We start from the raw sequence: 27482 nt of genomic DNA, 5'->3' as shown, positions 1-27482 counted from the left end.
ATTGGAGGTGGAGGTGGATGTCTTTCTTGTGCCACAGGCTCAATAGTCACCCTGGATCAGCCGTGCAGCTTGGGGCATTTTGACAGCTGCTTCCTGAGGTTGCCTGGAGTCCCAGAAAGGATGTAAAATATTTGTAGTAATTCGCTGAACAAACCCAAGAGGCTTCCTCGAAGCAGAGCCCTCCGCTCTGTTGACTCGCACTTTTTAAAGGTAATATAAATTCCACTTACATGGGTTTGTTTTGATGTTGAAAATTGGTCTCCATAGACATGGTTGAAACCATGCCCTGGAGCGCCGAGGCTGGAGCCAACAACCACACAGCCCTTCCTTCATCAGCACAGTGCCCAGGAGGTTTGAGAGGTGTAAATGCCACCACAGGGGGACCAAGGAGAGGCCAGGGGACCAAGGGGGGACAGGGCACTGTGCCCCCACCACATCCTTTGTCACTCCCCCATCACAGCCACATCCCACTGCTCACACATTTCCTCTACCGAGCATAAACAAGCAGGCAAAAAGCCCCAGAGAGCCTTCAGGAAGCCTAAAAACATTATTTTTTTTTTAATTTTAAAAAGCTCACCCTGTGTTGCCCCAGAGCAGCTGCCTTGAAGGCTAACACAGTGAGGATTGCAACTGCCAAGCAGAAACAGCAATAAAAAAATGTAAGGGTGAGGCAAACAGGGGAATGCATGGAGAAAAGACAAGTAGAGATTTTTATATGGAAATTTATATCGAGGGTAGCATTCCTGCCTAACACAAGCTTTTTAATACCTCTGGATGCAAGCCTGAAGCCTAAATACAGTGAGGTCTGATGCTGCAGTACTACTTAATGCAGTGATGCTGAGAATTTTGCAAGTGCTACAGGTTGTCTCAACATCAAAAGCCACCCAGAACACCAGCATCACAGATCCCAAGAGGCCAAAATACTTAGTCCACTGTCAGGATGCACAGGCTGGTTTCTCTAAGGCCAGCTTGACACCAAGCACAGCACAGGATCATTGCAAGAGTGCCACTGGCAGATGGTGCTGGGCACATGTCACCCAGGTCAGCAGTGACAGGAGCTCACAGAGCACCGTGCAGAACAGCTCATCTTGTGGATGCTGCAGCTGCCAAAGCTGGTTGCTGCTTCATTTCGGAGTTACACCAGTTCCTCCCATGTAAGATTAAGCTGCTTTGAGGCTATTTCTGCTTTTACACATGGGATGTGCAGTGGCATGTGCTTCTACTCTTCCTCTTCACCTCTCCCTTACAAAGGCACCTGTTTCCATTTACAGGCTCACATCCTTTCACAGCACTTCAAAGTATAAAAGAGGCCACTCAGCAAAACAACACCTCACCTGAGTGCAGAACAGAGCCTTAGTGCCATGCAGCTCAGCTTTACAGGGACACCAATTTGACAGCAAAGCATGTAATACCCAATTGCTCAGATGCATCCATCACACTGCAACACGCTTCCTCCCTTTTAGGGCTACTCTGGGTTCATTAAATCCCATTAATTTATTACACGTGCCAATAACATCTCCTTCAAATAAATAAATGAGGTGTTAGGATTAAAAGCTTAAATATCAAGACCATTCTGGCCAGCTCCATGTTAAAAAGGCAGATACCAAATGGAAAAAAGCTCAATAAACTAGAAAGACTCCAAATTCCTCATTCATTTACTTACCTGACTGTATATTAGTAATTTCAGTCTAACACAGGCCTCCTTAGGTGCCAGATCTCATTTGCAACTCTGCTCCGTCAAAGGCAAGAGCAGCATCCAAACTTAACTGTACACAAGCATCAGCCAGCTATATATGTTACAGTCAGTTTTGCCAAAAAAATTAGATCAGATGTAATGATAAATACCTACTGGTTGTCACATGGCAGAGAAATCAGCTGCTGATGCGACAGGCCACATCAAATTGTAAGTACAACTAAAACCACACACCTGCCTGGCTAAAAAGGCAAATGTATTTGAAGGAGACCTCAATTTCTGCATTAAAGTTAATCTCAGACATCTCTGAATGCACCAAAAAGATGGGCAGACATAAATGGATGTTTGTGTGCACAGGGACTGCCATGATTGCAAGGTAGCTTACAACACACCTCAAAATCCTGTAGCTGCAGCTCTGAAGGCAGGAACTGAAGCACCACAGCACAATACTGGAAGCTCCAAGCAAGGCTATGGAAGTTGAACATCATCTGTTTGCTGCAAACCAGAAATAACAAATACCAGAGATCGAAATTAGGAAGATGGAGGCAATTACACGCAGATCTTGCCCACACAACCAGTTTGCACCAAGCTAGACCTGCAATGTGGGCTTTGGGGAGGCATCCTTCCTTGTTTTTTCTTTCTTCCCTACATCTGAAGTCCTTCTTTCACTGATGGCTGCACCTGTTCTTGCTCATTAAAAACTTCATATACTCTTCTACACACTTCAGGTCCCCAAATGCATTTGCCTATTCCTAGTTTTAAAAGAAAACCTTACAGCTATTAACATCTATCATTATTAATGTTTTTACTAACAATTCTGGCATCTTTTGAGCTAGTTACAGCTTGCATAAGTAACCACATAAACTAAATACCACATACCTAACTCCTTTAGGAAACTTGCTTTCAACAACACAGCAACATGCAAGTGTAACTATAGGAAGTATTGATGGGATTTATAATTGGATTTTTGCAGTATTTTTTCTCCTCAAACACACACACACAAAAATCAGTTGTAAATGTTTTACTGCCTTTCTTCATCCTTCCTCTTATAGCAGTATGTTCTACATTCTGATCAGGAGACCTAGATTAAACTAGCTCTTACCACATGCCCAAAAAACTAAGTTGATTTATTTTTTCTCCCAAGCAAAATACAATAAAAACTAACATAAACATGTAGGGGGTCCCAGGAGTCATTTTTGAAGACGTAAGTTTAATTCAAATCTATCAGTCTTTCGTATTTGTTCACGGTTAAACAAGAAAGCTCTATGTTATGGCTTGAACCAGTCCTGCCAAAACTCAATGACATGTCACAATGAGAGAATGAAGCTTACATGCTGGAAATGGATCAAGGACATGGCATAGGATGACAAACTGCTGGATCATTAGCTCTTAATTTAAGCTTAGACCTTCTTTTTAAGGCAAGTAGATGAGAACAGTAAACAAAACCCATATCAATCACCACATACATGCAGTTTCCAACTCCTATTTATAGTTTTTCTTTGAAATTAAAGAGAAAAATGCAAACCATCATGCCAAAGTGGAAAGAGAGGGAATGGGTAAGGCTGCTGCTTTATTTCAAGTGTGCTGTCCATCATGCTCATAGCATTGATGTAAGCTCCAAGTTTGTCAGCGTCCAAAGTTTCAGTCTTGCCAGTTAAAAAAAGACTTGCCTTGCATTTTACAAAGAGCAAGTATAAAAATGATTCAATGGTTAAGATGCCTTAAAAATAAAAGCCATCAAGTTCAAGTACTTCTGCCTGCTATGAAAGCTTAAGTAATTATTAAATTGCTATTTCGAAATGCCACATCCACAACTAAATATTCATAACAAGCTTTTCAACTACATAGATTAGAAAAGCTCCAACTTTATCCCTTCGGTTGCTTTCATTGCAACATCTGGCACACAGATCAATCGCAGTTCACGTTCAACCCCCACTCCACTGCCAACCTGAACCACACCATCAGTCCTCATTGCTGCCCTCCTCCATTCCCTCAGCTTGTCTAATTGCCACCCACCTCTTTCGCTCATCCATCTGGAGCCAAGCTAAGTCTTCCCTGCTGTTAGAAGCATCACGAATACAGTTTTGAGAACAGGTAACTACAATCATCCATACTGACAGAGGATTCTGTTCTTCTGCTAGATTCTAGCTGTTTGCTTTTGTTTCCTGGCGTTGATGTTTGTTTATTTGAAGAATGCACTGAGTGCTTAGAATTCACTTAAATGCCTGGCAGGGCTTAAAATTACACCTCTAGGTCCTCCTTTAAGCTAGCAGCTCTTGAGCACTCCCAGGGCACAGACGCAAAAGAGACTAATTCCATCTCTTGTAACTACTGTAAGCTTTATCATTTGTGTAGATTTTCCCCCTCTCTCTTTAAGTAAAGATTTTTTAACTTTTCTTTCCTGTGCCACTCGTCCTTCCCCACCACTTAAAAGTTACCCATGAGTTTTTTGCTTCACAGTACTCAGTAGGCAAGCTGTGGATTCATCTCAGGGATTAGAGACCTATGAAGTAACATATAATGAAAAGCAAACTGTTGGTTTCTCTCATTCCACAAACGTTCGGTGCACCCCCAAGTTTCCAAGAAAGCTGCGGTGGGGACATGTGGGCAGAAGCCATGCTCTGAGGGCCTGGTCTGTACACCACCAGCTCCTCTGGTCAGCTAACCAGTGCCATCACATGGCAGAAAATTAAATAGACGAAGATGCGCAAAACTCATTTGTCTTCCTCTATCCAGGCAGCTTTCTGCAAGTTATCACAGGGTATTCTCAGTTTCTTCATCGTGTATAAGTGACGTCTTCAGGAAAGAGAAACCTTCTCCTCACAAAAGGGTGTTTTCATAACCCCTCTGATCTCTGCATGGCATTCTCTCCACCAGAATTTGCAACAGCAAGGGAAAGGGACTTGCAAAACAGGAATGATGGCACAATCTGAGACCTATAGGGCCAGGCCACACTGAGTTGGTGCTTGCAGGGATTGGGTCTCCAACTCAGATCACATCTAGACAATTAGTCTCCCATCTTCACAGTTAATGAGATTTGCCCAGATTTTCACAAGTTATTATACACATGCATTCCTCCCTACTCTGTGACATACCTCCTTTTCCCAACTCAAGTGCCCTTTTCTGTGACAAAACAACAAACATGGTACAAGTGCCTGGAGCCCATCTACTTGGTGCTGTGCTCAGCCCAACCCTAACCTCCTTCCACAGCTCTAAGCACGCTTACCACACCCGAGACATTACCAATAGCCAACAGAAATCTTTGCAGATGCTAAATCAAGGATTGCCTACAAGTATATTTAGTAAGTAAATATACATGCAGCAATTATATTTCACTCACCACCTCAAAACCAAGCAGTCGTCACTGGCACTATGTCTCTCAAAGCATCAGATTAAGTGAACTAAGGGAATCTCAGCTGCCAAGGGGCCAAAACCCACAGCTAGCAGAACCTGTTACAACCCCACTGAAATTCAGCAGCTTGTGCAAGGATGTTTATTCATTTATGGAAAGAATTGCAAACAGCAAGTCCACTTCCAAACAGCAGAGAGGCTGTTTTCTACAAGTACATGTAACCATTTCTGTCAGCACAAGCCTGGCACCCCGTCATCCCACAGAACCACAGCTGTGATCTCACATTCACACGTTTTTGAGAGATTCAGCATGCTGCTGCAGAGCCCCTGCATCTCAGTATGCCAGCTTTCACTAGACATCCTCAGACTGAAAGATCACTCTCATAATATGCCTCTGCTCAGCTCGTTCTGTCACCAGAAGGCGACAACAGACACAGATGCTCAGGTTAGCTTGTTTGTTTTCCATGAAGCCTATTTCAAAGCCCTTTGTTGAAAAAGCCCCTTGTCACACACATCACTAGGATGTTCAGGCTGAAAACAGGCTGCAGAAAAGGTATGAAAAACTACACATATCTGTTACACTGGTTATATGATAGACCTTATGAAAACAGAGTTTATATATGTGCCTATCTACGTGCATGGCTCAACTCTTGATCAAACTTGTTCTGCAACTGTGGATTTTCTCTTAAGGTAAGCAATACTTCTGGTTTGGTTTTGTTGTTGTTCTGTTGGTTTTTCCTTTTTTTTCCCCTACAAGTTGCTTTCATACAGGTAGGCTTCTGCAAAGGATCTTACCTTCAAGAAGGAAAAAAAATGTTTATATAATTTCATGCAATAATTACTTAGGGAGCTCAGTTTAATCTTATGCTGTAGCGTGTAAATGTAAGCCTGAGGAAAGTTGTACAATAAGAAGGCATCCGGTGAAAGCATGTGTGCAAAATAGAAACTGGAGCACCTAGCAGGAAGGACTTACATTTTATCATCTGCGATGGTGAAATCTTACTCATACAAATCTTCATGAGCATTAAAGGCCTCATGTGTTTTCTTACTATAGAAAATGCTTCTCCCTGGAGAACCGCCTGGTGGTTTGATGTGCAATTACATGAATTAAGTAATGAATTGATTATAATTAATGCTAAGCATCTGGTGGCAGCTGCTGGTGCTCCATACTAGAAAACCAAGCTGTTAGGTCCTACTTGATCTTTACAGTGCTACTGTTGTTGATGGAGGTATAAAGGAGGAGTAGCAGCACTTTATTCTGCTTTTCTCTTCCTCAACTCTGCAGATGCTGCTGAGACCTTGGAGCAGCCTGAAGCACTGTGATAGCCAACATTCCAGCTGCAAATTCATGCTGGCAGATGAAGAAAAATGGCATTTACACAGAAGGTGCCTTTTTCCTGTTTAATAATGAATATCCTTACACAGGCAATTCCTGTACACAGACAGGGAAAAAAGATTCTCTTCAACTGTAACTCCTTGTAGCTCTCACACTGACTCCTGATAGTGCTGAGCATCCAAAACTTGTGCTGAAATGTCTGAGATAGTGCCTGCTCAGTGCTGCCAAATCGATGGGTCAAGAAGAGGAGAAACCATCAGAGTGGGAGTTTCCTGATGGGCTGAGGTTTGTGCTGCAGGAGCAACTGTGTGATCTCTGAGCAGAGGAAATGCATACATCCTGAAGTTGCTAATGGCTTCTTTAGGATGTAATGCCAGATTACTATCAGTGCATTTATAATTACAGGACAGAGTAAATAGTGCAGGCATTATGAAAGACTTTGAAATAATTAAAGAAAGAATTTTTAAAGGAGCAATGTAGTTACATTTCTACACATTACGGAGGCAAATTTTTCAAATGAAACAAAGCAATGCTCTCTCTTAAATACCATAAAAATAAAATTAAAAATAATAAAAAAAAAAAAGAGTGGCAAAGAATGGATTTTGAATGTTCTGCTCTGTGGAGATGTGTGTGGTATGATGGCACGATGGGAACAACAGCTCAAGGAAGAATTTCAATGTGTTTTCTCACTCTAACCTCACTCTTAGGGGGCTTATTTAAGGACAGCTGGCCAACCTAATGGCAAGGTTACTAAGAGATAAACACCGGGTAATCTGGGTGAGGTATATAAGTGTGTGTGAATGAATCTATTCTGGGGAGAGGGGATTTTAGTCTTAGACAAAAGGAGTGTATGTCTACTTCCAAGGCTGATGTGTACAATTTTAATTAGCATTTTGAGTTGTTGTCAGGACTCTGGATGGTCACATTTACAATACAATAGCAAAGAGAAATCTATCTCCACATGTGCTGTCAGTGGAGCTGAGACTAGCTTTTATTTATGACTGCTGAACATCTGTGTGTAGGGCATTGGCAGCAGCGGTTCTTTGGCTCTAGAGCTTATTATTTGCTCTTGATGAGGAGGAGTCCATGTGTGCTAGCCTCCAGAACATGGTGTATGGACCAGCAATTTGCCATGCTATGCTGTTTTAGGAAGATAATAATGGGTTACATAGTCAGAAAAGACTGTTTTTTCCCAGGTGAGACCTGAATGACAGAATGCAGATGTTAATTTTATAAAGTGATCTTGTTAGTGTAGTTTCCTATGTGCAGTGCTCTTCAATATGAGAAGAGGAATCATGTGAAACAGGACTGAAAAAATACCTTGTAGGTATTTTTTGACTTCTAGGATGTTGGTGTGTGGTTCAGGAGCTACAGTTTTGAAGGTAGAGTGCAAGATACAGGCTTACTTCTGGTTTACTGGCATCTGCAGTGTGTAACCATAGATCTGGAAGAAAGCCACATCTCCTGTCCTGATCCCAAACTAGTTGAGGAAATGTGAATGGAGAAGCTAGAAGTGATCTGTGTTCTTGGGGGGCATATATGTTACTATAAGTCAAATTAAATTTATTGTTTTCTTCTTGAAGCATGAAGTTTGCGTCACTGCTCCTTAGTTTAAAAGCTCTGTTGCATTCTCACGTTGTTCTTTCTTACAGATACAAGTTTCAACTCCGTTATGTGACTGATGACTGAAGTTAGGAGAACAAAAGATTGTGTTGTTTCTGTCCTTTACGTTATAACACAACAGAGCTTTGAACGCTGACTTGTTATGAGAATAGCAGCTTTAATGAGTAATAATGACAAAAATCATTCAAAGAAGTCGACAGAAGAGCGAATGTGAACGCAGGAAAGCCTGGCGAACGCTCTTGCTCTGCCACCTCATGTGCTTTGATACTAAAACAGAGCCGCAGCGGTGTGCTCAGGATCTGGATGAAGCCACGGACCGTCCCGCCTCCTCGCATGGCCCTTCCCGGCCGCCGTACCCGCCCTGACTCCGCCAGGAGGCGCGGCGCTGCGCTCACACAGCGGAATCGAAACGAAACCGCCGGGTGGAGAGCCAATCCGCTTCGAGCTTACTGCGCGGCGGCCCGCCCCCAGCCCCTCCAGCAGCCAATAGGATGCCGACTGTCTACGAGGTGCCCGCCCAGCCTCGGCGCGATGGCCGCCGCCACGAGTTGTCGGCGCGCCGCTCTCGGCAGTCTGTCCGTCGGAGCAGTCGGCGGTCGGGCCGTGACGCGATGGCGGCGCTTCCTGCTGCCTGGCAGCGGAACGCGGCTGGTGTCCGCCCGCAGCGCGGCGGCGGAACGCGGGCCCAGCTGTGCCGTGACGGTGGACGTCGGGGGCAGGTGAGGGGTAGCGCGGCGGCCGCTGCGCGGGGCCGGGTCTGTGGGCTGGAAGAGCTGTGAGGCAAAGGCGCGTTGGAGCGAGGCGTTGGGCTTTTGTGTGCGTCATGAGTCCTCAGGTATCAGCACGAACATCGTTCCGAATGGATGCCGCAGGTTGAACGCGCCGTGGATTTGCGGTTGTTGTCAGTACGGGGTTCTTTCTTTCCAACAGGAAGATGGAACTGTCTTCTGGGAAGCTTGCCAGGTTTGCTGACGGAGCTGCTGTCGTTCAGGTAAAAACGGCCCCAGGGAAACTTCACATCTTAGTGGGACATCGGGGCGTGCAGAGGAGCAATGGGCCTGAAGGAGCAATATATGCCCTATGGGAGGGTGGGGGCAAGCCCTTCTTTCTGAACGGCTGCTGCTGCAACCGTGGAATTATGTGAGTTTTTTCTATAGAGAATGTTTTGAACTATAATTTTAATATTAAGTTTGGGGCTTTAAATGCTATCTGGTGGATAATCTCAGTATGTGTATGGGAACTACTGAGTCACGGCCTGAACCTCTGATTGATCACCTGAGGTGAGCCATGAGTCAGCCGGAGGAGCACAGGTGAAGGCAATTCACCTGTGCTGCTGGAAGGGGTGGAGCGAGGCTCCACCCCTCCTAGACCTATTTAAGAGCTGGCTACCAGTGGGGAAGGATCTTGTCTGGAGATCCCTCCTTTTGGTGTTTTGTGGTGAGCCCAGCATAAGGGTAAGCCTTCCGTTTATTCTTTTTTGTTATCATAGTCCACTTCGCCTAACTCTCTTGTTTATTTTGTGATTGTAACATCTTGATATCCATTGATTATACAGTATGTTTTTCCTTGATCTAGCTAGGTGACACAGCAGTGATGGTCACAGCAGTCAGTAAAACCAAACCTTCTCCGTCTCAGTTCATGCCATTAGTGGTAAGTTTTAATGCCAGAAGTTGTTTTCTAGTGATCATTAGCAGCCTTTAGCTGCACGAGTTATTGAACAAAAAGCTGAAGATACCAAGGGGAGCAAAGAAGGCAAAAAGCAGAGTACAAAGTTGGGTTTCAGAATAAAACAATACGATCAAATTATTACATCTATGGATGAAGGATGAGCCATAGATGCTGTCTACCTACCAAAAGCCTTGTGGATTTGGATGCATGCTGCAACAACAGACTTCAAACATTATAGTTTAGATGTGTGGGGAAGCTGTTTGGATTGTGATTCTTGAAGGGCTATTGGAGTTAAGGATTCATATTCTAATTTATGGCTGATTAACAGTATGTTTTTCAGGGGGTCTATCCTGGGGCATTGCCTGTTTGATGCTTGTATCTGTGAGCTGGAATTAACACTCATCACTCAGGGTGCAGTTGATTCAGCACTGACTTTGCTCTGAGCATCTCTTCTAGCTTGAGTGATTCTGTAGCTCTGAAATTAGTGGTCCGATGTCTTTAAGAATCCTGCTTTTGTTTTTTGAAAGGTTGACTATCGTCAGAAAGCTGCAGCAGCAGGAAGGATTCCAACAAACTATCTAAGAAGAGAACTTGGTACTACTGATAAAGAAATTCTTACAAGCAGAGTAATAGGTAGGATGCATTCATTTTATTGGCAGTACTTAAAAATATTTCATCACATCGTGTGTTTGAAAAGAGGCAGTAATTTATAGCTCTGCCTTGCAAAGCTGATTGTTTCTGCAGTAATATCAGGGGGAAAAAAAAAAAGCAAAATTGCTCATGGTAAAGTTTAACAGGGCTAATTTTAAAAAATTATGTCAGCTGGGGCTTTTTTTGCACCTATTTTTGTTACACATCTGGATCTTGAACTTCCATGTTGGCACCTCTGAGATTATAGTACCTAAGTTCTCATCCTAATGAGAAGTCACCTCTCCAGTTGCACATCTATTTGGAAAGACTGAAAAAACAAACAAGCTAAACTCAAAAGAACTGAGACACCAACTTACTGAATGGTACACGTGTGCCTCTTGATTCTGCTGGAAAAGTCATTTCTACCATGGATAAAAATGATTCTGTGGGTAAAATTGAAGTTCAACATTTACATAAAGCTGATGTCAAATGCATCAGCATTTTAAGACTGCACTTTTGAGTTGAGAAGAACTGTAAGGCCTGGGTTCTAAAAGTTTGCAGATAAAATTAAGAGCTTCTAGGCATCTTGGAAGTAACCAACATGCTTTTGCTGTTTCACCTTGAGGTCTGTATCTTTTTCGTGTCCCTTCATTAGAAACATTTCTGGTAATAAGATTATAACCATATAACCATTACAAACCATGAAGACTCCTTAAAAGTGTTTTTATCCTGTGTTTCATGGTGATGGATGCACTCATATTCTTATTTTCTCTGAGTGCTGATGGAATTTTAGCACTGATTATATATCATACTGCATTTCTTCCTGGGTTTTTCTCTTCTTGTTTGCTTGAGTTGTTCATTTAAATGATCTTGTCAGCTTCTTGTGGAGTTTATGAGAAGATGAGCTGGCACTGGCTACTGAAAACTGAACATTTGGATGTTTCTTTTGCAGATAGGTCAATCAGACCCCTCTTTCCAGTAGGCTACTTTTATGATACACAGGTAAGTCACAGTCCTTCGCCTTTAGAATGGAAGAAAATCACAGGTGATGTAGAAACTACTTTAGGAAAAGCAATTATGTTAGCATGAAGGTTGGGCTTACGCTTTGAAAAACAGGCTGATTCTGTAATTCTGCTTTTTAGTTTCTCATTTTTGTGTCTTGAAATTCTTATTGCATGCTGGTTCTCAAATTTTGTTATAGAGGTGCGGAGACAAATTCAAAAACACTGAGTACAGCAAGGGAAACAAAAAATAATGTTACCTGACATTGCTTTAGCATTAGTGTTCTGGTTCTTCAACATTAACCTCCTGGCTTAAGCACCTGAGCTGGCTTTCCTTTGTAGCTAATGCTGTATAAGTCTGTGAAATGCTTTGTTGTTTTGTCTAGCTTTGTGATGATAGCTAATACAGATGTGTAGGTCAAAATTATTTATTGTCTTTTATCTTATGCCAGATCCTTTGTAATCTTTTAGCAGTAGATGGTGTCAATGATCCTGATGTTCTAGCAATTAATGGAGGTAAGAGTGCTGTCTACAACATATTGCTTGTGATTTTAATGTAATCTCTTTGTGCTAATAGGAATTTTTATCTTTTTATTCTAGCTTCTGCAGCTCTTGCTTTATCTGATATCCCATGGAATGGTCCTGTTGGTAAGTATGTGTTTTGAAATCATGGGTGGCCTGAGCATAATGGAAGAATTAGGCAACAGTTGGCTTCTTCTAACAAAACTCTGAATGTGGAGGTTGCTGTCTTTTGTTTAATGTGGTGAAATTCACTTCATGGTGAATAAAATTGTAGTACTTCAAATCGTTGGGTTTTTTCCTAGACAAAATTTATTTTGATTTATTTTGAAATATTGTTTTTAAATGTACGGTTCTCAAAGTAAAATGATGCCTTAAAAAAAATGTGTTTTTATTTTAATAATAATTTTCTGGAGTTTTTTTCTAGGTGCAGTCAGGGTAGGACTGGTTGATGGAGAAACTGTAATCAACCCAACTCGAAAACAAATGTCTTCTAGCGCTTTGAATTTAGTTGTTGCTGCAGCCCCACAAAACCAAGTGGGTAAGTAGATAATTATTAATATCTCTTGAATGTTCAGTTTGAAAATGAAGTAAATGCCTTGTTACAGATAGAATTTTCAGAGGTCAGAAAATATCTTCAGACAATATTGATAAGAAACTTCAAGGTAAAATAATTTCCACTGTGTTTACACCATTGATGGGTAATGTGTATTTCCTTGGTTAATTATAGATTAAGTGAATTTCTGTGGGTTGTTTGTTTGTTTTTAATAATTTTTAATTTTCCATTGATAGTTATGTTGGAAGCAACTGCTGAGAATATATTGCAGCAAGATTTCTGTCATGCTATCAAAGTAGGGGTGAAGCAAAGCCAGCACATAATTCAAGGAATTCAACAGCTGGTGAAAGAACGTGGTGTTGTCAAGAGAACTGTTCAGAAATTATTTGTTGCTCCTGAAGAGATTGTGGAATGTGCCAAGAAGTAAGTTGGGAACAAACAGTTTTGGTCTGATGTCTGTTAGCTGGCTCAAAAATATATACTTAAAGATTATTTAATCATCTGTGACCAAAAAGCATGGAGTGTTGTTCCACAACATCATCTTTTAAGCTTTCAGAATTTCTTGCGGCATTTTTCGAGTGAAACTTAGGGACCCCCATCTTTCAGCTCTGCTTTCATGCTTAGTGAGCAGGGCAAAACAAGAAAGTGACATGAGAAGTCAGTGCAAGCTGTATGCAATTCTTGTGAAGTGGTGACACACAAAAAAACCCCATGTTTTGTGGCTTTTGTGAGCTTTATTTTGGAGGAGATAGGAACAAGAGCATGTAAGATGGACAGCTGGGGCTAGTGATGTTTGGAAATGGCAGTCTGATGCTTTCATGCTTCTCATAAAAATGTTCCATCTCCAAAAATTAAAAAACAATCATGAAAACACATGGTTGTACTTTAAACTGTAAATTCTTTCTTTCCTTCCTGCAGACTTGCTTTTAACAAGATCTATGCAGTGTTCACAGATTTTAGCCATGATAAAGTAAGTACAATTCCAACGTGATTTATTTTTAATATAATAAAGCTAGTAAGATTGAGTTTTTGTTCTCCTTTTGAATGTGTGGAATAGTAATAATAAATTGTCTTGTAAGTTTTTATCTACCAGAACTGATTTGTAGCAGCACTTGTCAATCTCTCTGAAATTACATAAAGATTGTTACTTTTACTTGGAACTTCAAAACAAACCCAACAACAGCCCAGATTTCCCTTGTTCTGCTGTGTAGAGTTGACTAATTGCAAATCCTGTGTTCTAGGTTTCTAGAGATGAAGCAATTAACAAAATAAGACTTGAAACAGAGGAGCAGCTGAAAGGTATTATTTTCTGCTTTCCTGGTACTTAGAAAAGCTTAAATGTAATATAGTATAGGGTTTGTTGGTTTTTGTTTTTTTTTGTAGGGTTATCTTAGTAGTTGTCTGTAATTAATTTTCTACTTTCAGTTGCAATTGCTTTTTCTTTCTTTTTTATTTACTTATTTATTCTATGCCTAGAAAAATTTCCAGAGGCTGAGCCATATGAAATCATGGAATCTTTCAATGCAGTCTCAAAGGATATCTTTAGAAATCTTATTCTGAGTGAATACAGAAGGTAAGCATGTCAAACTCCATGCTGAATAGTAACTTCTGAATTTCATTATTTTTTTTTTTAATTTAAGACTATATTTCATTGATCTCATAATTTCTGCTTCTCACTTCAGGTGTGATGGGAGAGATTTGACTTCCCTCAGAGATATTAAATGTGAAGTGAACATGTTTAAAATGCTTCATGGATCAGCCTTGTTTCAGAGAGGTCAAACGCAGGTAATATTTTTATGTTAAAAAGATGTTGAAACAGAAGGTTTCTGTGTGAAATACAGTGTTCATATTTAGGAAAGCATTTGGGTGACTAACTTTTCTAGCATCTGCTTAATTGGGGTTTTTATATGTAGGGCAATGTTAACTTGTGTTTATAATAAGATCCTCTAAATGAAACTTCATGTATCTTTTTAATATAACTGGATCAAAAGGGAAATAGTACCAAAAATTACATTAGTATGATATGAGCTGTTTGGGTTTTTTAATTCCTTTCCAAAAGTGTGAGATATATATAATATAATATATTATAATATATTAATATATATAATATAATATATTATAATATATTAATATATCTATTATAATATATAATAGATATAAAAGATATATATAATATAATAGATTATAATATAATAGTAGGTTTGAAGATTATACTCAGGGTCTACACAAAGGGTCATAAGGAGGATCTGGAGAACTACAGACCTGTCAGTCTGACCTCGGTGCCTGGAAGGGTTATGGAATAGATTGTCTTGAATGAGCTAACACAATATTTGTGGGGTGACTGGGAGATCAGGCCCAGCCAACGTGGGTTCATGAATAGCAGGTCCTGCTTGGCCAACCTGATCTCCTATGATTGAGTGACCTCTGCTTGGTGGTTGAGGAAAAGGCTGTTGTTGGAGTCTGCCTAGACTTCAGCAAAGCTTTCGATGCGGTCTGCTGCAGTATTCTGGAGAAGCTGGCAGGCTGTGGCTTGGACAGGTGCACTCTTAACTGAGTAAAGAACTGGCTGGATGGCCAAGCCTATAGATAAATGGAGAATGGAGTTACATCCAACTGGTGTCTAATCACAAGTGATGTTCCCCATGGGTCGATGCTGGGGCCTGTCCTGTTGCATATCTTTATTGATGACCTGGATGCAGAGATTGAGTGCACCTTCAGTAAGCTGGCAGGTGACACCAAACTGGGAAGAAGTGTCCATCTGCCTGGGGGTAGGAAGGCCTACAGAGTGATCTGGACAGACTGAGTTGCTGGGCTGAGGCCAGTGGGATGGAATTTAGTAGGACCAAGTGCTGAGTGCTGCACTTTGGCCATAACAGCCCTAGGCAATGCTACAAGCTTGGAGCAGAGTGGCTTGAAGACTGTGGAAGAAATGGACCCCTGGGGGTGTTGGCTGATACTGAGCTCACCATGAGCCAGCAGAGTGCCAAAGTGGCCAAGAAGGCCAAGAGCATTCAGTTTGGATATTGGGAATATCCAAACTTGGGATATTGCCTCTGAAAAAGCAGTGAGGCATTGACACAGGCTGCCCAGGGAGGTGGTTGAGTTCTTGTCCCTGAGCACGTTTAAGAGATGTGTAGATGTGGTATCAAGGTTTGGCATGGTTATCTTGTTGGTAGGTGGACAGTTGGCCTGAATGATCTCAGAAGTCTTTTCCAACCTTGGTGATTCTGTGATCAGGTCTGTTATTTATTTACTGAATCACACCAAGGTTGGGAAAGACCTACAAGATCATCCAGTCCAACCTATTATGTATTAAACATCTGTTGTTCTTGAAAGATTCAGTTGTGCCTCACTGTTGGGTATGTGGGTAGCTACAAAGACTAAAGATTTGCTGATTTCCTGATTGTTGGGTCCTGCATATCCTCCTAAAAATAATGCGTGCTGGAAGTCTGTGCGTTGCTATTTGTGCAGACAATGGTGGACCAATTTTAACCTTTGATTCTTAAGTGAGCTACTTCAGTTTTACAGAACATACTGTTGGCTTCTGACAAGCTAGGAAATATTAAAATGGTATTTTTAGATGTGATCACTTGTAAGATCATACAATCATTGCAAGATGTGAATGTTTGAGATGTGGGAAAAAGTGGTAGGTGATGCCATCCTATCTGTTGCTGTAATCGTTTTTTTATATATTTTTTTCTAGTAGTATGAAAAAAAAACTCTTTACCTTGTCTTCTTATTCCAGGTTCTCTGCACTGTTACATTTGACTCCATAGAATCCAGTGTAAAATCAGATCTTATCTCAACAGCTGTGAGGTACGTGTATCTTTGAGTGTGTTTTTGCCAGCAGTGAGAATGTAAACACCTTCTTAAAAATACCTGTCTGATAAGAATATATTAATTCCACAGACACACATTTGAAGTTCAAGGGTACTGCAAGTTGTGTCCAGCCTGGTTTTGAGAGAAAGAAAATAGCAAATGAATTTTGTCATCAATATGTCAGGTCTCCTGGAAAAAAAAAATATATATATGTATATATCAAAGCTGATTCTGTTTGTTCCATCATACTTGGAACTTGGTCTTCCAGTCATTTCATTGCTTTCTCATAGGTTTTGGAGTGTTTCTTTGGTGTCTGATACATGCAGCCCACGAAGCACTGCTGTGTTTGTCAATCTTGGTTCAAGTGTTTCCCATGCAGAAAGCAGCGGGTTCTTTTTTTCCCTGCTGAATAAGCCTTTTAAAATATTTTATCACAAAAGTAGAAATGTTCAGAGGGTAAAAGAGTGTTTGTGGTCTTTTTTTAGTGGAGTAAGGAAAATTGAACTTGCGGTGTAGCAAACAAGCCCTTGTGCCATTAACTTTCTATTGCTGAGAGCTAACTTGTTGGGAAGAGGAAAATCCTTCCTTTTAAAGCTGCAGTTCAGTGATCTCATCCCATCAGTGTGGGAGCTTTCACGTAGTAGTGTCAGGTTTGTTTTCCTTCTGTTTATTTATTCATTTGCTTTTTTATTTTTGACCTGGAGGTGCTTGCCCATGTTTGTTAACTTTACTGTTCCAGGAATTCAGTTTATGCTAAGTATTCTGTAACTAGTGACCAGTAGAATTTCATAAACAAGAGAGAGAGACTGCCTGTATGGTGGAGCTCAGTGAAACAAGTCTCGACCTAAAACAGCTGAGTTTTGTAGATTAGCACTTTTATTTGTTGTTAAGTATCAGTTCTTGGGATAATGCAATAAAATGTTTGACTGTAGGCATCTTTCAAGTGATTTGAGTAATCTTGCAGACTTTGACTTTCTCCTACTGAGTGCTTGTGTTTGTTAGCCCTTACTGAAGTGTGTGCAGTACAACACTGGTTCTTGAAGTTTGTCTGTCACCTGATGGATCAGAATGAGCATAAAACTAGGAAGGCTGTTTAAATGGCTACAGCTGACATATGATGCTCATTTCTTTGTAGACCACAGTTTTAATAGAATTACTAGGAGAAAAAAAAAAACTTAATCTTTAGAAAAGAAACGAAAAAAAAAAAAAGACAAATAGTGAATCAGTAGATTTGCTGGTTTGGTCAATTTGTAAGCATAGATGAACATAATCTTACTTACATCCTGTAGTGTTCTTCTGATGTGTTCTTGTTGTGTTTTGTTGTATCTTTTTTATTTAATAGTGGAATAAAAGATAAGAACTTCATGCTTCACTATGAGGTGAGTGTTATATTGTCACAGCTGTGCATGATCTGTGTAAGAGCTTCTGGTCTTGCTTTTAAAGGTGAAATTGGTCCCTTCCAAGGATGTTAATTATTTCTAGATCTGAATTAGAACTTATAAGTAACAACTTATATGTGAATTTATCCTGCAGTTTATGAACAAAAGTACTGTTAAATAGGTAATTTGCAAGTTGCCATTTTATGCAGTCTTTCTAGTAGTTTAACACTTGTCAGCTCCTTAGGGATGAGTTATTATGGCAGACAGGGTGAAGCTGCTCAAGTATTTCTAGTTAACTATAAATACATTCCAGCTGCCATTCTGCAGCAATACTAAATAGTGTTTCTACAAGCTTTGAAACTTACCCATGGTATTTTGTATGGGCAAGAGGCATGTGTTGCATTTTCTGGAAGACAAGATTAGATTAGAAGCAAGATTTGTAACGTGTTGTTTGACAAGCTTCCTTAGAGTAAGCTTGTTGCCTTATTCCTTTGCTATCTTACAACTGTTTTATTTTCTCCTGTGGAATAAAGCAGGTGTAAAATAAACTCTATGTCAGATAATCTCGACTTGCAGACTAAGTGACTGATATTGTTTGGTTGCTAGATTTTTGTTTCATTTGTTTCTGCTTTGTTTTCACCTTGAGATGTGCCAAAACCTCCAAGTGTGTGTTTTGAAGTGGAAAAAATGGTAGTTTTCTGTATGTATATCTTGGAATTTCTTTCTTGTCTGCAGTTTCCTCCTTATGCAACTAATGAGATTGGCAAAGTTACTGGTGTGAATAGAAGAGAGCTTGGACATGGTAAGATAAGGCTACACAAGTTGTCTCATGCTCTAAGCTGTAATATTTCTATCTGGTTGGTTTTATTTACGGCTCAATGTTTGTATTTTTTTAACCAGGTGCACTGGCAGAGAGAGCACTGAAACCAGTTATTCCCCAGGATTTCCCTTTCACAATACGAGTTACTTCAGAAGTCTTAGAGTCAAACGGTACTGTGATTTTCTTAATCTTTGAGCAATGAGAGGTGGATGGAGGTTGGCTCTTAAAGAAGCATCGAGACATGGACGTTTGTAGGCCACAAGTCTAATTAAGTTCTAAAATCTGGTATCTCTATTATCTGAAGTGCTTTAAAGTGGGAAGAATACGTATGGTCGTGAGTAATAAACCCACAGCACAGTATCACTATGAAACGTGAGTTCAAATATGATTTTTAATAAAAAGGCTTCTGCTGAGACCAGTTATTCAGTGTAGAACTGCAGATAACTTCTGTCTGTTTGTTCTCATTTCCCCATTTGGGAGAAAGCTATTGATTTCACCTTTCTGCAGGTTCCCTTCTGTGGCCAGGAGTTCTTTGAGGCTCACCAGCAATTTCTTAGTGTTGTGAGATCTGGTGCCTGGCAGGAAGAATTAGTGGAGAAAGGGAGTAAGTCCCATCTGCAGTTGACTGAGCCCCTAGCTTACTTTTCTAGAATATTTAGTATCAGTTATGATGCTTGTTGGTTTCTTTTTGGTACCAGTATCATGAAATATTCAAAGTCTTACACATTTCTTTATGAAGTGCTTCTTCTGTAGAAACCTTCTGGCTAAGTGTTGTTAGTTATTATGGTATGAGTGTTGCTGTAATGTATCTTCTGGCTAGCAGAGTCAATTTCCAGACGGTCACTGAAGAACATAAATGGCAGGTTTTATTTCAGGTGCTTTTAACCAATGTTTAATGCTATCTTTCCCCTGTATTCTAACTCCTTAGGGTCCTCATCAATGGCTTCTGCATGTGGTGGAAGTCTGGCATTGATGGATGCAGGTACAAAATGTGTCACTTACGAAGATAAACTGCATATTGCAGGACATTAAAGGATTTTGGAATGATCCAAGCTTATAAAACTGTATTTTTAATTACCACTCTTAGGAGTTCCTGTATCAAGTGCAGTGGCAGGTGTGGCAGTAGGTCTTGTTACCAAATATGATCCGGAAGGAGGAGATCTTGAGGATTATCGTTTGCTGACAGACATCCTGGTGAGTGTTGCTGGCACAGTTGTTTCTGTTGATGCTTCTAGCTTTCTTCTGTAATGTTGTATCCACGTCGTTCTAGGTGCTGCTATGTTATTTCTTTTAAGCTCTTAGAAGTTTTCTGTTTTCACTGAATTTTGGAAGAAAGCAATTCGTAACTGTTGGATTTTTTTTGTGTACTGAGAAGCACAACATATTAGGAGGAAAATGAGCTGTTGGCAAGGTTGTTGGGGAGAAAAAATGCACGTTATCATCCTTCTTCCATTGGCAGTCATTGGTAGAACCAAGTCAACTGTGGATTAGTTCAGAAAATGAGTCCACAAAGGTTCTTAATTTATAAGGAGGGAAAGAAACTGTATGCATTAGGAACAGTGAAATAAGATTCATGAATGGGGGGGAACAAAAAATCTGAAAAGTGATAACACTGCAAGTGGCTTCAGATCCACTTTGTGGCTTCTTGACACCTAAAGTGTGCTTTTGGTGTAATGAATTTTGGCACTGGGATGTATTTAGGCCAATCTGTTTGGTTTTTTTCCTGCTTATACTGACAGGGAATTGAAGACTATTATGGTGATATGGACTTCAAGATGGCAGGTACTAGTAAAGGAGTAACTGCCTTGCAGGTATGCTAACAGAAAATACTGCTGTAATTAATCTTCAAGAGGATTCTCTCTAAAAAAGACAAGCTTTCCCTGCGTGTTGATGTCTCTTAACTGTTTTCACATTAGGTTGATCTAAAACTACCAGGAATACCAATAAAAATTATCATGGAAGCTATTCAACAAGCTACAGGTTTGTGCATACGTTTGCATCCATTTTATTATGAAATGTATTAAATTACAAGCTGCACTTTATTTTTATTTGAGATTGGGGAAAAAGAGGAAGATTTCACCCATCTCCCCCAGTGTTTTTTAGTTACATGTTTTTGTTAGAGGAGAGTTCAGCCTCTGCAGAGCTTGACCCTTCCCAGTGCACTGTTTCATATCATTGTACATAGTATCAATGAAAATATGTGCTACTTCTGGAGGTTACTTTTCTACTAAGAGAAGGAAGGAAAAAATGCAATTGGTGTCACTATTGTAGGAGCAGTGTTTGCATTTTGGGAAAAAAAAAATGCATTAAAACTTGTAGCAGCAGACTGGGGAGAAAAATCACTTATAGAAGCACAGCATCGAGGTGGTGGTGTGTGTTATGAAGTATTTGATCCCAGTATTTTGGAGTTGCCTGATGCAAAGAAATTCAATTCTGCTAAGCCACGTCAATAAAAATTGTCATGTACTCAGATCATATGTTGGTGAGATGGGGAGGAGGGGGTTTACCCACGTTGTGTTAAGGTACTATGATACTTTACATTAGGCAGAAGGTAGATTTTATGGATGGATGCTTGTCTGCTTTTAACTTGCTCTTCAGTTTGTTGGGTTTGTTACAATCTCATGCAAAACTACTGCTTCCCTTTCCCCAACCCCTGCAGCTGCCAAGAGGGAGATTTTACAAATTATGAATGAAACACTGGCAAAACCCAGACCTAACAGGAAAGAAAGTGGACCAGTCGTAGGTAATATTAGTTGTACGTTGATATGGATTGATGCCTCTCCTAGTTTTTAAGCTGTTACAGAAAACAGCTTTTATTAACAAATGTCTCATTTTTCTGTCTCTGCTCCACTGGGGATACTTTGTGCTTTGAGGTGGATTTTTGCTTTTTATTGCCCTGAGCACCATTTTACTTGACACCAGAAAGCAGAATTGAGCTGAAACTGTGTGAAACTCATGAAATCAAAATAGATATAAATGTCACTACTGGAACAGCTTGTGGTAATTTATGCTCTAGGTGCTTACATTCTATATTTTCATTTATTTTAATTCTTAAATGTAATTTAATCACTGATCAGCATATAGTACAAATAGAAATTAAACGTAAATGAATTAGACTTGACTTTTGTGTTGGTGTTCAGGATTATATTTAGCATTTCAGAGTATCTTTACACGCTCTTTCAGAAACTATCCATGTTCCATTATCAAAAAGGCTAAGGTTCCTTGGTCCTGGGGCCTATAATTTGAAGAAGTTGCAAGCTAAGACTGGTAAGACATCCTTGTTTAATGTGATAATTTATCCTAATGTGTTCTTAGTGTCTTTTCACCATACAAAAGTTATTAGTGTAGAGTTCTAATTAATGGATGTTGGTAGCACAAATAGTGTTATCACAGCTATTGTTAAGCATTAATGCTCTCCTTTGTCCTTTCAGAACTTAAAAGTGGGAAGCTTAAGCTTCCCACTTTATTTAGTATAAGTGACTTTTCCGCTCCAATAAGAGCACCTGAGGAAATACACAAGAAGTACTGTTGAGCAAAAAGTGTACTTTGTGATGCAGACTATGTCATGGTTTATGTTTTCAGACTTGTGCATTCAGCTGTTCCAGTGCTTGGTACAAATCAAGCATTTCCTCTACCTTTGCTAGGCATGCCTGTGTTTTGAGATGTTAAGACTCACTTTAGTGAGCTCAAATGTGTAGATTCTCTTTAGAGCTGTTTGCAGTTCATCTTGCAGTAGGAATTTGCAGAAGTATGATGCACATATGGCATTGTTTCTCGGGGCTTACATGAGAGGTGGTTAAAGATCCTTCCAAGGACCATTTTCTAGATAATTTGAATGAGCAGTGGAGTCAGGCAAGGCTGATGTGTTACCAGCGTGTTTCAGGATAGATAAAATACACGCAGCTACTTTGTCTATGGACTAAAGCTTTGTGATTAAGAAGGGGTATTGAGGCCTTCCTGCAGTGTCCATGCATTGTTTTGCTAACATGCTGTGAAGAGTTTGTATATATTGTTAACATGCTGGGATACGTTAGAAATACAGCACAGCATCGCAGTGCAGGGATTACAGGAGTGATCTGAACCAGGGCTCCAACTGATAACAAGTGGTGTGAGAGTTTTCTGAGCTGGTTGCATTTCTTGGAAGAAGTGAATCATTGCATTCATGGGTGCTTAAAGACGACTTCAGAAAGTGCTACTGTGAGTGTGAGAAGAACAGAGCTGTTGTGCTTCACACACGAAAAGCCACAACTTTTGTCCATATGATTGACATCAGTGAAACTAGATTTAGTCCACTTAGTAACAAGATAACTGTAACCAACATTCAGCCACAACAGAGGTATCTCTGCTGTGATACTTCAAGACACATTGGTCTTTTTCTGAGTACTTTCCTTCTTTCATGCAGTAAATGTAGTTCTACAAAGCTACTTGTAGAAATCTTTAAAATGCCTGATATTTTAAACATGGATTTAGAAGATGTTCTGATTCAGCTGCTGTGGACTTGAAATGCTTAATCTAGCTGGCTTCTTTAGTGCTTGTTAAGGAGACAAGCTGAAAAAAAATTGAGGAAAAAATAAATTTCCCTTTGGGTGGAAAAACCAGTCTAGAGGTGTGAAGAATTACTGTGCAATTTACTGTGTTCTGGCTCTGAAGCACTTTAATTTCTATCAGCCATTAGTGAAAGCTTTAGTTTTATTAAGATTGACATTAAATTAATTTTTAATTTCTTACACTCATCTTGACAGGGTTTAGTTCAGTGTTGCTTTTTTTCCTCTTACAGAAGATTATAATAAAGAATACTTCTGCAAATGTGAACGATTCCATGTGGGGCACAAGTTTGTCCAAGTATTTGACAAGCATGCCAGTAACGTGGTTGCTGTAGAGGAGCTGTCTGTTGCAAAGGATATTTGAAATGATTATAACAGATCTCTGTCAAAATATGCAAGATGATTTTGCTCTGCCAGCCTTTACTAGGTGTGAATTTTCTGCTTGATGGAATTTTAGAGACGTTCACTGACATCTCTTCATTAATGAATTCTGTTTCTAAGGTGTAACTTTAAGTCAGCTGGATGAAGAGACGTATTCTATGTTTGCTCCCACACCTAGTGCTATGCATGAGGCGAGAGAATTTATTGGTGAACTCTGCAGAGATGATGTAAGGACAAACTTTTGTTGTTGTTGTTTTTCAGATTGTATTTTGTGAGCATGAGTCTTACTGGTTTTTTTTTTTCTTTTTTTCCCCTGTAGCAAGAAGTTAATTTGGAATTTGGTGCAATTTATACAGCCACAATAACTGAAATAAGGTACAAAGAATGCTGTGAACTTGAATTTAGTTTATGTCCTTAGATATATTTCTGATACACGAGGTAAAATTGATTTTCTAAAGGATACCAAACTCATGTTGGTGTCTTTGGCACTTGCACTGTTCCTGATATTTTGCTCTGTTGAAAACGTTCTCTTCTCAATAAGGCTGTTTATTTTTGCTACTTAGTTTTTAGAATGTCTCTTCAAATTATAAACCATAAGGTCTTCTTTTGCCTCTGTGTGTAAGAGGTGGTTGGAACCTGCTTCTTACTTTTCTGTGAGGACAGACAAATCTAGCGTGAAAATTACATGTGCTTTATGGATGTTCTACTTATTGCTGAGCAATGTATTTTAATAATTTCCACCCACTTTCAATTAAGGAGAAATGCAAAGGCGTGTTATGGTTGGTATAAAATTGGTTTTTGGTTTTGTGGTTTTTTTTTTATAAGTAAAATCTTGTTTATGAGAAGTTTACCAGATCTTGTTTTGGAATCAGTTTACAAAATAAGTTGCAAACAAATTTCTCTCCCAGTGTTTTGAGATAACAGTGCTGTTCTCTGTTTCAGAGATTCTGGAGTGATGGTAAAATTGTACCCAAACATGACACCAGTGTTACTCCATAATTCACAGCTTGATCAAAGGAAGGTAATAAATGCTTAAACAAGTGGAAGACAAACAGTTAAGAGTTTCTAGTTCACATCATTTCTCACTGAACCTTGTGTGTATTACCTAGTCTGCACACCTGGTGGAGTTTTGGAGTCTTAGTCTAGCAGCAACTTCCTGTTTAACCTTTGTCCTGCATTAGAGCTGCAAGCAATCAAACTTTCAAGTGCTGTGATCCTGCTCTTGATGCCATTAAGCACACCACCATCTTTAGGTCGAATACCCTTTCCTCTGTAACACAGCAGTTGCTCGTTAGCTTGTATTGAGCCACTTAGGTCTGTGTGAAGTTGCCTGATGAAGAAAAATGTATTGTTCTTGTTTTGCTCTTTTTTTTCCTCCTGAAAGCTATGTTGGTGTAGAACTGGTAGCAGAAATTCATGTTAGTGACAGGGGAAAGCATAGAAGAAAGGATTTGGGCAGCGCTGGGAAAATACCTGCGTGTATTGCTGACAGAAGAGCAGGGGGTGGCTTCAGGAAGTAAAAGTGTGGTTTTAACAAATGCAGATGGAGGAGGATGTAGTAATTGTTTAAATGTAGCTGTCAGCTACATTTTTGATAGTGTGCTCTATGTCTAATCTATATAAACGATCTGCTAATTAGGTTCCTGCAGTCTCTGGCTTGGCAGCAAGCAATAAATAGATCTACTGGTATTCTTTTGTTTCTTGCTCTCATGCATTCTGTGTGTTAGCCAACAGTCCTTTGCAAGGTACATTGCTAAGAAGCTGTCCTTCTGCCTTGTTTGTGAGGAAAATGCACCTGTGATTTCTCCCTTGTTCTTCTGTCAGCTGGTTGCCTCTTCCAAGAGACAGTAGTTGTTTCAGGCACCTGGTAGTGGTTTGCAGTTCGCTGTCAATGTGCTTCAAAACAACATCAGCTTTGTAGAGAGCATGTAATTATTCTTAATTCTCAACTGGTGAGACAGGGCAGGTCTGAATTCTTCCCTTGCTGAAATGATTTGTATCAATGAGAGAATATTTCTTTTCCAGCTACTGTTACTTGGCATTTATCTTTCATTTTTCATAATACAAGACTGTACACTGTTTCTTTGGTGTATTTTTACAGAAAAAGAATCTACTGTAGATAAAGGATTTATGCTGTGCTGAATCCCTAAAGGAGGGGGTTTTTTTTATGTTTTGTTTTAAAAAATTGTAAGATTAAAGTGTTTTGTTTTTCTTTTCTGAAAAATACTGTGTTCTAGATCAAACATCCCAGTGCCCTGGGATTAGAAGTTGGACAAGAAATCCAGGTAATTTTAAGGACTTTAAATTGACAACAGACTGCCTGCCATTCATGTATTAGTATTTGTGTGAATTTCTCATGTTTATGAAGGAAATGCTGTCAGATTATTTTGCTGTGCTGCTTAAATGCCTGATGATTTTAAAAAAAAAATCTCTGAATTTTTGCTGTCATATTCCTGCTATCCTAAGCAGCATGTGAATGTGACTGAGCAGTAGAGACTTGAAGAGCATCTGTTGTGTGTGATTTTCTTCACATTAAAAAAAATAAATGAAGGGAAATGCCAGCTCTAGCTCTCTAAGTTGGTCGCTCTCGCGTTGTTGTTGAACTTTGTGATGTCTGAAGCACTGTGGTGATCTTAAAGTGGCAAGTTTTCTTAACAGGTTAAATACTTTGGGCGTGATCCAACTGATGGTAGAATGAGGCTTTCTCGCAAAGTGCTGCAGTCACCAGCCACCACCGTGCTTAAAACCCTTACAGACAAAAACAGTATTGTCCTGGGAGGCACTGCTCCAGAGTCGTCGTCTTCATCGCAGTGACAAGTAAGGCTACCAGCAATATGAGAGACAGCTCTGTGCTGTACCTTCCTTATAAGTACTGTATAGAGTTCTGTCAGCCTTTCTGTACAGTTAATCTTCAGCAATGTGGGATTACTGCTTGCCAGCTACGTTACAACTTCTCATAAGGGGCTTGATGTTGTACAGTGGGTTCAAATGTCTCAACAGTTTCCAGCTTCCTAAACAGTGTACTTTCTCCAAAACCATTTTACCTCTTAAACGTCTCTTTAAGTATTCAATCTTCTCTAGCCTGCCACCGAAAGTGCTTCTGAATTTGGTGCCCTGGTATTAGCTTACAGAGTATTTTCTATTTCTTCCATTATCTACCAGGGCTTCCTCCTGAAAATTTGATCCATCTTCACCTGAGTCTGCAGATGTCTTCACAGCAATCTGTATATGGATGGGAGTGAACCATGTTTTTGAAACAGATGCTGTTCATGTTAAAGGTGATGTGGAACTTCAAAGTCTTGAAACTGATTAAAACACTGTTCAAAAGAAAAACTGAAACAGTTGTGTACCATGGTGAGAATCTAGGAATGTGGAATTGTACAGATTGAAGAGCGGATTGTTTTGGTTTTCTTCTGACAACCGCTTCAGTTCTCAAGGCTTTTTTCTCACTGTCATCTCAAGACAGAAATGTAAAGATGAGAAGTGCTGAAAAAGTGCTTCTGGGAGAAGAAATTGTCCTGTATGTTGGTCAGTGTCAGCAGCTGAGGCATACTTGGCCAGACCAACTTCTGCTGGCTTTTCAGAGTACAAGATTGAAATGTTGGTCAAAATGTGTAAACTTAAAAATGATCTCCTTTATCATGACTGATGTTGTTTCAGATAAATTGATGACTGCCATAGGATTCAGAATTGCTGAAATTATGTTCTATTGTCTGGCTTCCTGATCCTTTGAATTTCAAAATATTTCCAAGGGTCTCCCTAGAACTACTTGTTCTTCTACGGTGAGATACAGATCTTAAAAATCCAACAGAGATCCCCTCTGATGTGCTCAAATTTGTAGATATTCTTCATAGGATAATCAGGTTTCTGACAGCAAGTGGGCTCTGGAGCTTTTGAAGGAAAAAACAAACAAACAACACTGTGGAGAAGAGAAATGTGAATTTATTGTAAAAAATTGTTTTGCTTTTTTTACTCTAACCTAAAATATTAAAGAAAACGACTCGCCAACTTCTTTTGCAGCTGTCATTCTTTCATTGAGTTGTCACGCTCGTCTGTAAGGGCTGTATGCTTATATTTCTTAGTAAGAATTCTAATACCTTTACTTACCATAAGCTAGTTAATTTGACTGGTATCCTAGTTGTTAGATAATGTTCTTGATAGT

The 27482-nt window shown here is 39.8% G+C and overlaps 1 protein-coding gene across 1 annotated transcript; it reads left to right on the top strand.

Annotated features, from left to right (window-relative positions):
• The first annotated feature begins 8514 nt into the window (after positions 1–8514).
• On the top strand, positions 8515–27237 carry PNPT1 (polyribonucleotide nucleotidyltransferase 1). Its single transcript, XM_052682940.1, has 29 exons — positions 8515–8722; positions 8934–8994; positions 9579–9653; positions 10199–10304; positions 11254–11303; positions 11755–11818; positions 11903–11950; positions 12249–12362; positions 12614–12800; positions 13296–13347; positions 13619–13676; positions 13854–13950; positions 14060–14162; positions 16123–16193; positions 17539–17575; positions 18311–18377; positions 18476–18565; positions 19324–19377; positions 19483–19589; positions 20135–20206; positions 20312–20375; positions 21055–21138; positions 21579–21662; positions 23441–23547; positions 23640–23695; positions 24263–24341; positions 25558–25605; positions 25979–26137; positions 26483–27237. Exons 1-28 carry the CDS (start codon positions 8535–8537, stop codon positions 26132–26134), a joined length of 2379 nt encoding a protein of 792 aa, XP_052538900.1. The 5' UTR covers positions 8515–8534; the 3' UTR covers positions 26135–26137; positions 26483–27237.
• Positions 27238–27482: the final 245 nt, after the last annotated feature.

Source organism: Tympanuchus pallidicinctus, unplaced genomic scaffold, assembly GCF_026119805.1.
Source record: "Tympanuchus pallidicinctus isolate F22 unplaced genomic scaffold, pur_lepc_1.0 scaffold1, whole genome shotgun sequence".
Lineage (NCBI taxonomy): Eukaryota > Metazoa > Chordata > Aves > Galliformes > Phasianidae > Tympanuchus > Tympanuchus pallidicinctus.
The sequence above is the reverse complement of the archived record's forward strand: the minus strand, read 5'-3'. Positions and strand labels throughout refer to the sequence as shown.

Bases quoted from the DNA above. Each gene is read 5' to 3' on its own strand.
- PNPT1 (XM_052682940.1), top strand. From the start codon at position 8,535: ATGGCCGCCGCCACGAGTTGTCGGCGCGCCGCTCTCGGCAGTCTGTCC. The intron at 13,348-13,618 runs GTAAGTACAATT...CCTGTGTTCTAG, and splicing joins CAGATTTTAGCCATGATAAA to GTTTCTAGAGATGAAGCAAT. The intron at 24,342-25,557 runs GTAATAAATGCT...ACTGTGTTCTAG, and splicing joins CACAGCTTGATCAAAGGAAG to ATCAAACATCCCAGTGCCCT.